Source organism: Salmo trutta, chromosome 36, assembly GCF_901001165.1.
Source record: "Salmo trutta chromosome 36, fSalTru1.1, whole genome shotgun sequence".
Classification (NCBI taxonomy): Eukaryota; Metazoa; Chordata; class Actinopteri; order Salmoniformes; family Salmonidae; genus Salmo; species Salmo trutta.
The window spans coordinates 37,104,673-37,117,009 of record NC_042992.1 but is presented as its reverse complement, the minus strand read 5'-3'; the positions used below and the strand labels follow the sequence as shown (position 1 = coordinate 37,117,009).

The window sequence follows — 12,337 nt, the reverse complement described above, 5'->3', positions numbered from 1 at the left end:
AAAAAAAAATAGCATTATCATAGGAATTGAAAACAGAAGATAAAGGACAAGCAGATTAGAGATATGTTGAGAATTACGGTCCCAATTTTGCAATGGACAGCAGAAAGAGAAACAGAGAGAGAGAGGGGGCTTGGGTAATAGAAACAAGTGGAGGAGAGGAAAATGCCACAATATATATTAGGGATTGATTTTTTTTCTCTCTCTCTCTCTCCTCAGAGACATTCGTTTCAGAGCCACCATCAGTATTTCTGCTCCACTGATTCCGGCTCAGGTCATTTCAGCGCGTACTGTCCCACAACAGCCCTCTTGGCTCTCTATAACATGGGGGCAACACACCTCATAACGTGATAGGCTAGATTGGAGACCAAATGTGTTTGAACGCAACCCATATTATCAGCGAAGAAAATTAGGGAGGCGTTTAGCTGAGAGAATTGTAATAATGGTTCACAATGGCGTGCACAACAGAGTTTTTGTCTGTATCCTATAAGTCCTTTGCCTACAACCTTTTTACTCTGAGAAACTGTTAACTAAGATAATACTCTTGTACTGCCAATTATGACCCTATTCAATATTTTCAAAACATTATTTGCAAAAGCAGCAATTTTTCAAATGTACACCTCACTATCCCTATGTATAATTACATACCCTTTTTAATATTGCCTCCGTCCAAGCACTTTCCATTAATGTGTTGCTTTTTGTCTTAGTACTGGCAATACTTTACGTCTGTGACAGAAAATGGGTCAACCACTTTAATCAGGCAAGCAATTGTTGTTTTAAATGTGTCCATTTCTATAATTCTACCCTTTTCTATTGAAGCGTAAAAAACCTAGTAGAAAGCAATTCTAAGCCTACTGGAAGTGCAAATCATCCCAAACATCATCCAATTCCCTCTAGTTTCAAGGTTTGTAGGCTAATATGGGTACAATAAAATATTGATTTCAACTAAAACATAATGGTCGGCAGGTAGCCTAGTGGTTAGAGCGTTGGACTAGTAACCAAAAGGTTGCAAAGAATCAAATTCCCGAGCTGACAAGGTAAAAATCTATCGTTTCTGCCCTGAACAAGGCATTTAAACCCACTGTTCCTAGACCGTTATTGAAAATAAGAATTAGTTCTTAACTGACTTTAGTTAAATAAAGGTAAACATTTTTAAACAGGGTGACATTCAAAAAGCTATGAAAAAATATATTATATAAATAAACTAATGAATAAATTAAATATAGAATAATTACATACAGAAATAAATAAAGTGAACAAGTATTATACAGTCTTATGCTACAAAATATATTAATACATACATAAATAAAGTGAACAAGTATTAAATAGTCTTATGCAACAAACATTTTGTCGACAACCAAGTTTCTCTCCATCAACACAACTTTAAATAGAGATGTCATTCATCTCAAAAGAAAAATCTCAATATTTGTTCATCTTTTTCATAGTTTGATCTCATAATTAGTCAACTATATCATGACTTGATTTACTTTCCATTTGATTGTGTATAAAATGAATGGCAATGTTTGGCAGTCAGTTATACTGTAATTTATTCTATCCTTTAAATAAATATAAAATATACTTTCACTAGATGGCTCATGTTTCTGAAAATCATAATAAATCTAAAACTATACATGACTACAAAAACAATTCAATAAAAGTATTTATTTTTGAAGTAATTCAAAACAATCTCTTCATAAAATACTAATTATATAGGGAAGTATTTCAGTTATGCTTTGTGATCTATTTGGCAGTTTTGTGATACAGTGTGACCATGGTTTAGTCTACCTAGGTTCGAGGGGACCATAAATTAATCAGTAATTCATAATAATTCATAGTTAAAAGGCAATTCCACCACTTTTCAACCTCATTTTCATTATCTCCAGCATCATACCAGTATCTATATATGTGAAAATACTGCGTTTCTATGATCTGTGGTTAAAAAAAAGAAGAAGAATAGTCCTAAAAACATGCTTTTCTGGAACATCACAAGCTAGGATTAAAAGTAAACTGCAATGAGTTTCTAGCCAGATGGAGAATATTTTCATACTCCCCACATCACTGAGAATCTGATAGTGTTTGAAAATCACTGTTTCAATGTTTTAACTTTTGATGACGTCAGGCGCTCTTTTCACATATGACACTAGTATTGTTACAGGAGATCATGAAAATTAGGTTGAAAAGTGGTGGAATTGCCATTCAATTCCTCTGTGTATGTACTCTGTTTTCCCCCATAAGCGCTATGGAGTACTATTATATCTGAATATAAATGGTTACAGTGGTAAGTAATACTGGCCCATAATGGGCACCTATTTGTTTTGGCATTTGAATATTAGCTGTGATTGTTTCTCAGCCTGTAAGTAGTCAGTAGGTCAGAACTGTATATACAGTACACAGGGTGCATATATACACATATATACCTCCAATATAACATACCAGTATCAGAGTGTGCATTTCAGTGCCCTTATTATTCTATCTTCACCCAAAACTACATATCCCATGATGCCATACTGCGTTATGTATTAGGGTTCCCAGTCGTCGTCATGGTGTTGGGAGGCAATGATGACTACCACGGTGAGGATGGTACACAGGACGATGGAGGCAATGCCCACCGCCAGGCTGATGAAGGAGAAGTTACGCGCCTCGCGGGACGCTATCTCTGCCATCACCATGTCCCCCCTGGCCACCGCCGTACGCACCTGAGGGAGAGGGAGAGAGTTTTTCCCCCACTCACAAATATGGTTTTTGGAATGCTTTGGCCATATTTATAGAATGTATTCATGCTGTTAAAGCAACTTCTGAATTTAGTTGAGAGAGAGAATGAGAGAGAGAGAGAGAGAGAGAGGTGTTGACAACAGCACATGCCCACACAAAAAGCAACAAAACACAATTTATCAGGCCTTAAATTAATCAAACATACTAATGGTTAAAGCTCTAAGCTTGCAGGCCTATCTACGCCTTGTTGTCAGCTTAGCTCAACAAAAAAACACATCGGAAGCAAGCCCAAAGTGAAAATCTATTTTAACCTGTGTAAACAATGCTGCAATTACATAATGTAGGCTGTTGTAGAGTGTTGTGCATAATGATCAGGCTAACTAACAAAGCCAGCATATAAACAACGGACATAATACTTTAATACACATAGAGATACAACAAAATACTCAATAAATCATTCCACTAAAACTGACTGGCTAGCTAACAAACATACTGTGGCAGACATATCTACAGACGTTTAAGTTTCATACAACATTTGACCATATTCGATCAGTTTCTAGAAGGAAGGTTTGACCTGACCCTGATGGTTGTCTTGTTATCCCGTTCCTGGGATGCCAATGTCCATTCTAGTGTTCTGTATGATGGTGTGCTAGCCTAATACCAACCTGTACTGCCTTGATGATGGCTATGATTCCTGTTGGCCAGAAGCAGCAAACGGTGGTGAGCACAGCGATTGGCAGGTAGTCGTGAGGCTGGCGCCGGGGCTCCATCAGGGCGATGCCATGGGGCATCTGCATGCCCATCTGGCCCTGGGCATCCCCTGGTAGGGCTGCCCCCTGAGGAGAGAGAGAGGGAGAGAAGGGGGAGAGAGAGAGAGAGAGAGAGAGAGAGAGAGAGAGAGAGAGAGAGAGAGAGAGAGCGAGAGAGAGAGAGAGAGAGAGAGAGAGAGGAGAGAGAGAGAGAGAGAGAGAGAGAGAGAAAGAAAGGGTGCAAGAGATAGGGGGGGGAAGATAGAGAGAGGGAGAGAGAGGACACACAAAGGGTATCATATAACAGTGGCTCCCGGAAGTTGTTGTGACCTGGGCTGTATGTACTGTATCAAGCGTCTCAGATTAGGAGTGTTTATCTTGGATCAGGGTCCCCCCTGTCCATGTAATCTTATTCACTGTGATCTAGTAGGCAAAACTGATCCAAAACCAGCACTCCTACTGTGAGATGCTTGATCTCTTTATAGCCACTGACCTTGGAAAGCCTTTTGAATTTTCCTGTACCCCTCAAGAGGAGCAAACCAATGTTTTCTTTCTACAGCCTTAATCTAAGAACCATTGGACATTGGCTATGTGGGTGACTCATTCTCCACTACATAATCTATCATGGTGAGGAAGTAAAGGACTGGGGAGCAGTATTATACCTGTGCGGGGCCTTTCCGTTCTTGTATATTTTGCCCACCCAGCACCGGTTTTCTACAGATTTGGATTGAGCATATCATCCTCATACGCTTTGTTGTCTTTTCGACAAACACAAAATGCTTTGCAATGCAATGACGTATTACATATCATGCATCAATGAAACATTTCTTGTGTTCAAACGATGACTGCTATTGTAGTTGAAGTCATTGACTCACCGACGCCACGGGGTAGACAGGACGTAGGCTGTGCAGGCTGCAGCTGGAGAGGGTATCCTGGTTGAAAGTACCCCACAGGGGCATGTGGGGACCCCCCCTCCCGGGCCCTGGGTCTGGACTGTATAGCCCTGTGGGGCCCCTGGGTGTCCGTAGGAAGCCATGGTGGAACTGGGTCTCCTGGTAGCCATCGGAGCCAGGGGGCGGGGGGTTGGAGGGGGGTAGTTGGGCTGGGGCCACAGCCGGTCTGAGGGGCCATGCTGGGGTGCTGCATGTTGGAGTGTTGCATGTTGGAGTGTTGCATGTTGGAGTGTTGCATGTTGGAGTGTTGCATGTTGGAGTGTTGTTGGCTCATGTTAAGATCCTGGGAGGGGAGGTATGGAGGGGGCTGCATTTGCTGCATGGGTTGGGACATGGCCTGGCGATTGGTGTCCTCCAGACCTGAGAGAGGAAGAGATAGAAATTAATTAGCGAGACAAAACATGAAAGAGAAAGAGAGAGAGAGAGAGAGAGAGAGAGAAGAGTAGGCAGAAATGTTATCTAACTTGCCATCACTCACATGTTGGTCTCCGCTTCCGCAATACAAGCACTAGGGTGCAAAGGGTTGGAAACTTTCTGGTAAATTTCCGGAATTTTTTCTGAAATTTTCCATGGGAAGTTAAGCCCTGGAATTTGGGAATTTGGCATAAATTCATCAAAAAAGTTACCTAATAACAGTGAACCTTTTTTTGTGGGATACACATAAGGCAATTCTAGGTCTTTTGGCATATTTTGGTTAAACTATCCCCAATTAAATGGAATTGCAACCCTCTGCATGTACAGTGCATTCTTCCATCACATGTGCAATGCAGTCTTCCATCACATGTACAGCTGATTCTCAAGATCTTGCACACTAATGAGATGCTATTAAACCCACACTACTACACTGTCTGAGGCAAGGACTACATGCGTTCTGGTAAATTTTGATTACAATACTGGGTGGGGTGAATATATTTTATTTGACATACATGATTTTTGTTAACTAGTAAATAGTAGCCTACAGCAAAGTGTGTTTAAATCATTTCTAACTTGCTAACAATTTCTGCTAGTTAGTTTTTGCTACCATGTGGGTTTTAACTTGCTTGAGCCCGCTAACTGTGGATGTTAATTCACCTGTTTCCATACATGTTTCATTTTAAAACATGTATCTTACAAAGGAGTTGTTTAATCTAACTGCTTAACTACTTATCTGTACATGGAATTGTATTTGTTGTTTTTTTACTAATATTTTCTAATCTTTAAAGGAAAATGCCAGGCACTATCTGATGTGTGGAGACATTTCACTGCAGCTAATGTAGAAGGAAAAGCTGTGTACATTTGCAAATACTGTGCCATATTGTGAAGAATGCAACAAAGATGCAGAATCATCTGGCCAAGTGCATAAAGTTCCCTCAGCACTCAACAAGCAACCTCTGACAAAGTCCCTCTACTTCTATTCGAGATGAAAATGATGAATCAGACACCTTATCGATAGCAACAGCTCATGGTCCTCCTGGAATCAGAAGTTTTTTTGACTCAATGGAGGAAAGTAGTCGAGAAATGCTGATGAATGTCTTGCTTGAGCTGTGTATGCAACTAGTTCACCTCTGATGCTCACAGGCAATGTGTATTGGAAGAGATTTATGAATGTTCTTCGCCCAGCATACACCCCTCCAACCAGACATGCTTTATCTACTCATTTGCTGGATGCAGAGTTCAACAGAGTTCAAGTGAAGGTCAAGCAAATCATGGAGAAAGCAACTGTATTGCAATCATCTCTGATGGGTGGTTGAATGTTCGTGGGCAAGGAATAATTAACTACACCATCTCCACCCCTCAATCAGTATTCTACAAGAGCACAGACACAAGGGACAACAGACACACCGGTCTCTACATTGCAGATGAGCTGAAGGCAGTCATCAATGACCTTGGACCACAGAAGGTTTGCACTGTGATAGACAATGCTGCGAACATGAAGGCTGATTGGTCTAAAGTGGAGGAGTCCTACACTCACATCACACCCATTAGCTGTGCTGCTCATGCATTGAATCTGCTCCTCAAGGACATCATGGCTCTGAAAACAATGGAAACACTACAAGAGAGCCAAGGAAATTGGTTAGGTGTGAAGGGTCATCAAGATATCGCAGAAATCTACCTCACCAAGCAAAGTGAGAGAATAAGAGCACCGCATTGAAGCTGCCCAGCAACACCCGTTGGGGTGGTGTCGTCATCATGTTTGACAGTCTCCTGGAGGGGAAGGAGTCTCTCCAAGAAATGGCCATATCACAGTCTGCCGATATGGGACAGCCCCATCAAGAGGATCCTCTGGATGATGTATTTTGGAGAGATTGGTAAGTAGCCTGAACTCCTGAAACCTATAGCAGCAGCCATGCTACGAATTGAGGGAGACAATGTCATCCTGTCGATGTCAGACTCTGCTTGCAGATGTACAGAGAAGAAATACATCAAAAAGCATGAAGACTTCTGCCTGAAGCCCATAACACGCCGCAGCGTACATGTTGGACCCCAAGTATGCTGGAAGAGCATTCTGTCTGGCACATGGATCACCAAGGGCCTATGGTGTCAGCACTACTGGTGTCTCGCCACCTTGGACTGGATGAGGGCAAGGTTCTTGGCAGTCTGGCGAAGTACACGTCCAAGCAAGGGCTTTGGGATGGAGATGCAATATGGCAGTCGTGCCAACATATCTCATCAGCCACCTGGTGGAAGGGAGGATCTGAGGCTCTTTCCCCCTGTTGCCTCCATCATCCTCCAAATCCCACCAACATCAGCTGCCTCAGAGCGCTACTGGTCCTTGTTTGGGAACACACACACCAAAGCACGCAACAGGTTGACCAATACAAGGGTTGACAAATTTGTGGCCATCTGGGCAAAAGTTTTTTGAGCCTGACAACGAGCCATCCTCAAACAGGTTGGAAAGTGACAGTGAAGATGAGGCCTCAGAGTCTGATGTTCAAGAGGTGGACATTGAGGAGGTCCAGGGAGAAGACATGGAAGCCTGAGAGGAAGACAACCAAAGCTTTAGTTTCTAGACTACCATTTTACAGATGTATGCTGAAAATGTTTTTGGGAGACGCAATGGATCATTGGGGATCAATATTCCCTTTTGTTGTTCAGTGAAATCATCCCATGTGAAGAGTCAACTAATTAATTAAAGTTCAATTCGTAACTAAATTGTTTTTCTTTCTATTGGAAGGATTTAATAATTTGCAATTGTCTACTTATGATAAGGTAAAAGGTTTATGTTTCTGTCTCTATATGATATGGTAAATATATCCAATCCAAAAAACATCTACATTTAAATGGTATTAATATTAATTCACATATATTTCCGTTAATTCCCATTTATTCCCACGGAAAGTGTCCACCTCTGAATATTCCCCAAAATGTGCAACCCTAACGAGCACTGTCGTTTTTTCCCCCTACCGGTATGTAAACCACATAGACATGTATAGCGTGGGAAAATGTTGAATACATTTCACGCAGAGAGAAACAGAAATCCCCACGTTCACACAGTAGCCAGGTTGACTTTGTACAATACAGGAATTCACAGCATGCTGACTAGACCATTCAGCAGTTGATGAGGCAGACAGAGAGACAGAGAGAGAGGTGAGAGAGAGAGAGAGAGAGAGAGAGAGAGATGGGGAGAGAGAGAGAGGTGGGGAGAGAGAGGGAGAGAGAGAGAGAGAGAGAGAGAGAGAGGAGAGAGGAGAGAGAGGAGAGAGAGAGAGAGAGAGAGAGAGAGGAGAGATGGGGAGAGAGAGAGAGAGAGAGAGAGAGAGAGAGAGAGAGGGGTGGGGAGATAATGAGTGATGAGAGATGAGTTGTGCTTGTGGATACACACAGGCATTACATAACCCACTAACACTGTCACCACTGTGAGAGTAAGACCACTCAGACACAGAAGAAGAGGGATTGGATGCTGACACAGAAGGAGGGACACCTGTTAAAGGGCACATGGCACTCAAAAGGGACTGAATGCGAAACAGAGAAATCTGATTAATAGGATGAGATGGGAGACATAGTAAAATGGGTGAAAGATAAAGGACAACAGTGAAGAAAAGAAGGGGAATAGTGGATGATTGGGGGACATGTGATACACGGCCAGTTCACTATCAGATCCAAATGAATAATAAGCACTAATGTATACTTTCATTGGCTGTTTAAATTAATGGCCCATTCACAACTAAGCCATACTTTATATCAAATAGACCATCAGGTTCAGTATAGGCCTGCATGAAACCCAGTAGTCTAATGGTGAACTAAAACCAAAGAACATATATAGTTTGATCATTCAAAATGTCTTATGTTGTATACTGAACAAAAATATAAACGCAACATGTAAAGTGATCTGAAATTAAAAGCTTATTTCTCTCAAATTTTGTGCACAGATTTGTTTACATCCCTGTTAGTGCGAATTTCTCCTTTGCCAAGATAATCCATCCACCTGACTGGTGTGGCATTTTAAAAAGTTGATTAAACAGCATGAACATTATAAAGATGCACCTTGTGCTGTGGACAATAAAAGGCCACTCTACAATGTGCAGTTTTGTCACACAACACAGTCACAAGTTTTGAGATAGCATGCAATTGGCATGCTGACTACAGGGATGTCCACCAGAGCTGTTGCCAGAGAATTTAATGTTCATTTCTCTACCATAAGCCACCTCCAAAGTTGTTAGCTCAGGACCTCCACATCCGGCTTATTCACCTGCGGCATCATCTGAGACCAGCCACCCGGACAGCTGATGAAACTGTGGGTTTGCAAAAACTGTGGGTTTGTACAACCGAAGAATTTCAGCACAAACTGTCAGAAACTGTCTCTGGGAAGCTCATTTGCGTGCTCGTCATCCTCACCAGGGTCTTGACCTGACTGCAGTTTGGCGTTGTAACCGACTTCAGTGGGTAAATGCTCACCTTCGATGGCCACTGGCACGCTGGAGAAGTGTGCTCTTCATGGACGAATCCCGGTTTCAACTGACTGCTGATGTCAATGTTGTGAACAGAGTGCCCTTTGGTGCCGGGGGGTTACGATATGGGCAGGCATAAGCTACAGACAACGAACACAATTGCATTTTGAATGCACAGGGATGCCATGACGAGATCCTAAGGCCCATTGTTGTGTCATTCATCCGCCGCCATCACCTCATGTTTCAGCGTAATAATGCACGGCCCCATGTCGCAAGGATCTGTAATTCATTCCTGGAAGCTGAAAATGTCCCAGTTCTTCCATGGCCTGCATGCATGTCAGCCATGAGCATGTTTGGGAAGTTCTGGATTGACGTGTACGACGGCGTGTTCCAGTTCCTACCAATATCCAGCAACTTCACACAGCCATTGAAGAGGAGTGAGACAACATTCCACAGGCCACAATCAACAGCCTGATCAACTCTATACGAAGATGTGTTACGCTGCATGAGGCAAATGGTGGTCACCACTACTGACTGGTTTTCTGATCCACGCCCCTACCTTTTTTTAAAGTATCTGTGACCAACAGATGCACATCTGTATTCCCAGTCATGTGAAATCCATCGATAAGCATGATGAATTTATTTCAATCGACTGATTTCCTTATATGAACTGTAACTCAGAAAAATCTTTGAAATTGTTGCATGTTGCATTTATATTTTTGTTCAGCGTAGATCTATAGGCAAATCATAATAGGTCTCCTTTGGGTATGTTTATTATTAAGGGGAATAGGCTTGTCTATATCTGTTGCCATATCTCCAGTGAAAAATACCTTTTATCTGGCATGTCTTATCATCCATATTGGATTACATTATTCTGTCTATTCTGATACATAAAACAAAACCTCAGAGGTGTGTTTGTGTGTCCAGCACGTGATGAGGCTATATAGCCTATGCACTTCATTCATTGAGATATGTGAGAATGTCATGAACATGCACTGTAGGCCTCTCTATACAGGGAGGCATCTCACTCAGTGACATGGCGCTTACCTTGGTAACCTCCTAGGTTACAGTGAATCCAGGGAAGTTAAAAGGGACAAATGAAGCAAATTATTGTAGTGCATTTTTTTATGTGAACATCACACCCTGATACACCGTACACACGCACACGCACTGTCCGCACGCAGGGAAACATCCACACGCACGCACGCACGCGCAAAACGTTACTTCATTGTAGTCGTTTAAATAAATGTGCATGCATAGGTGATGAAATAGAGAGAGCAGCCTATTTTTTTTTGGGGGGGGGGGGGACAGTGTACTACAGATGCAGCGCATGCAGATAAGTAAGATGAGTTTGTCGAAGATGTTGACATGGGGAGCTGAAAATGTAGAAGATGGAAACAGAGATATCGTGCGTCACCATGTAGCCAATTGTTACAATAATCCACCTCCAAAATCACCAAAACACCCTATAGCCAAACAATTATCCAAAATATACACATTTATCACAATGCAACGGAGAGAATAGACAGCGGGGGAGTGGAAGAATTGGCTCAATTATCAATTACAGTGCTGACATAAAAGACGCAACAGAACCAGAGAATAAAAGCTTACCGTGTTTTTCCGACATTTCGTGCAGTCAGAATAAAACTCCCCTCCAAACAATTTAATGTAAATATAATTATTTCTGCAATACGACTTCTGGTAAATCCTCTAAGGGAAATGTGAAATTATTGAGACTTCAATTTCCAGCTAATTATTTTTTTTATCTCCACATCCGTGGCCTATAGTAAAGGTATCACTGGATAACTTTATATGTTAACGGCCAATTGGATTATCCGATTATAACGACCAATTAGGAAAGAAATGTACAGTTTATTCACACTCCATCTGTAGCTGGTACATCCACCGTAATAGCGGAAAGTGGGTTTCTCCAAAGCATCTCTAGTTACATTGAATTAATCAGACACACAGCTATTTGTCTTAAAGAGACAGTCGAGACTGGGAAATACCTATGCCACTGAGATGGAAAAGCCGAAACAAATCTATTTTGGAGGCGACCCGATATTGGATTTGAATACTTAGTATACTATGCTGAAAACCTTTCCCTCTTTATCCTCGTGGATGCTGGAGAATCATGTTGCTGTCATGACATGCAACGCTTTTGCTGGACATGGGCATGACTCTAAAACTGATGATAGTTTTGATCAGGGTTAGATGACTGTAAATGACATGAATAGGATTGTTTTACTGTATTTTATAGAATAGGATATGCACCGATTTTTGTTCCTACAGTATACAGCAAGAGCAGTAGTTCACAGTGTCATCATTTAAACCAATGTTAGACTCACGCATACACACACTTAGACATCACACAAGACCTTGGGGGACAATATATGAAGAAAAAAAACAGTCAATTGGTAGTCTACAGTTGATTTTATTACTGTGCAATACATTACAAACCATTTCCTTAATGTCATTACTATTTTGGTCTGATTTGTTTAAGCGCATTCCCTTTCCATGTCCAGCAATTTCCTCAGGACTCATGTAAACAATAGTATGTCCATACATACTCACTCACTGCCTCACACATACACACCATCACTTTCATCACAAGCACACTAACTGATCCCTTCCTCACACACTCACCCTCTCTTTGACCATAAAACACACGCTGACCGAGCTTGGGACTTGGCTAAGGCAACTTGGCACTCTCTCACCTATACAGTATCGACACCCCACTTTCTCACCTATACAGTAACACACACTGACTCGCCCTCTCTTACTCTCCACTCCCTCCTTTCTTCCCTCGCTCCGTTGGCACACTTTCACCTACAGTACTATACAAACACTATCTACACCCTCTCTCTCCCCCCTCCCTATCTCAGTGTGTGTAGAGTGAGGCAGTGAACACGATGTCTCTGCGGATGGCCAGGGAGGCCTTCTCCATCTTGCTGCCCAGGACCGAGTCTCCCACGATGCGGGCCGCCTGGCGCACCTCCTTCAGCACCTCGTCTAGTCTCTGGATGCAGCGCACCCACGTGCCCTCCTGGACGTCTGT

General features: G+C 42.1%; 1 protein-coding gene across 1 annotated transcript; it reads right to left on the bottom strand.

Annotated features, from left to right (window-relative positions):
- Window positions 1-1,851: 1,851 nt before the first annotated feature.
- On the bottom strand, window positions 1,852-11,216 carry LOC115176140 (proline rich transmembrane protein 1B-like). Its single transcript, XM_029735973.1, has 5 exons — window positions 10,891-11,216; window positions 10,327-10,338; window positions 4,410-4,771; window positions 3,375-3,545; window positions 1,852-2,693 (listed from the first exon to the last, which is right to left on the bottom strand). Exons 1-5 carry the CDS (start codon window positions 10,904-10,906, stop codon window positions 2,517-2,519), a joined length of 738 nt encoding a protein of 245 aa, XP_029591833.1. The 5' UTR covers window positions 10,907-11,216; the 3' UTR covers window positions 1,852-2,516.
- Window positions 11,217-12,337: the final 1,121 nt, after the last annotated feature.

Bases quoted from the DNA above. Each gene is read 5' to 3' on its own strand.
- LOC115176140 (XM_029735973.1), bottom strand. The intron at 3,546-4,409 runs GTGGGGTACTTT...CTCTCTCCTCAG, and splicing joins GGGGGTCCCCACATGCCCCT to GGGGCAGCCCTACCAGGGGA. The intron at 2,694-3,374 runs GTTGGTATTAGG...CCTCTCCCTCAG, and splicing joins CCATCATCAAGGCAGTACAG to GTGCGTACGGCGGTGGCCAG.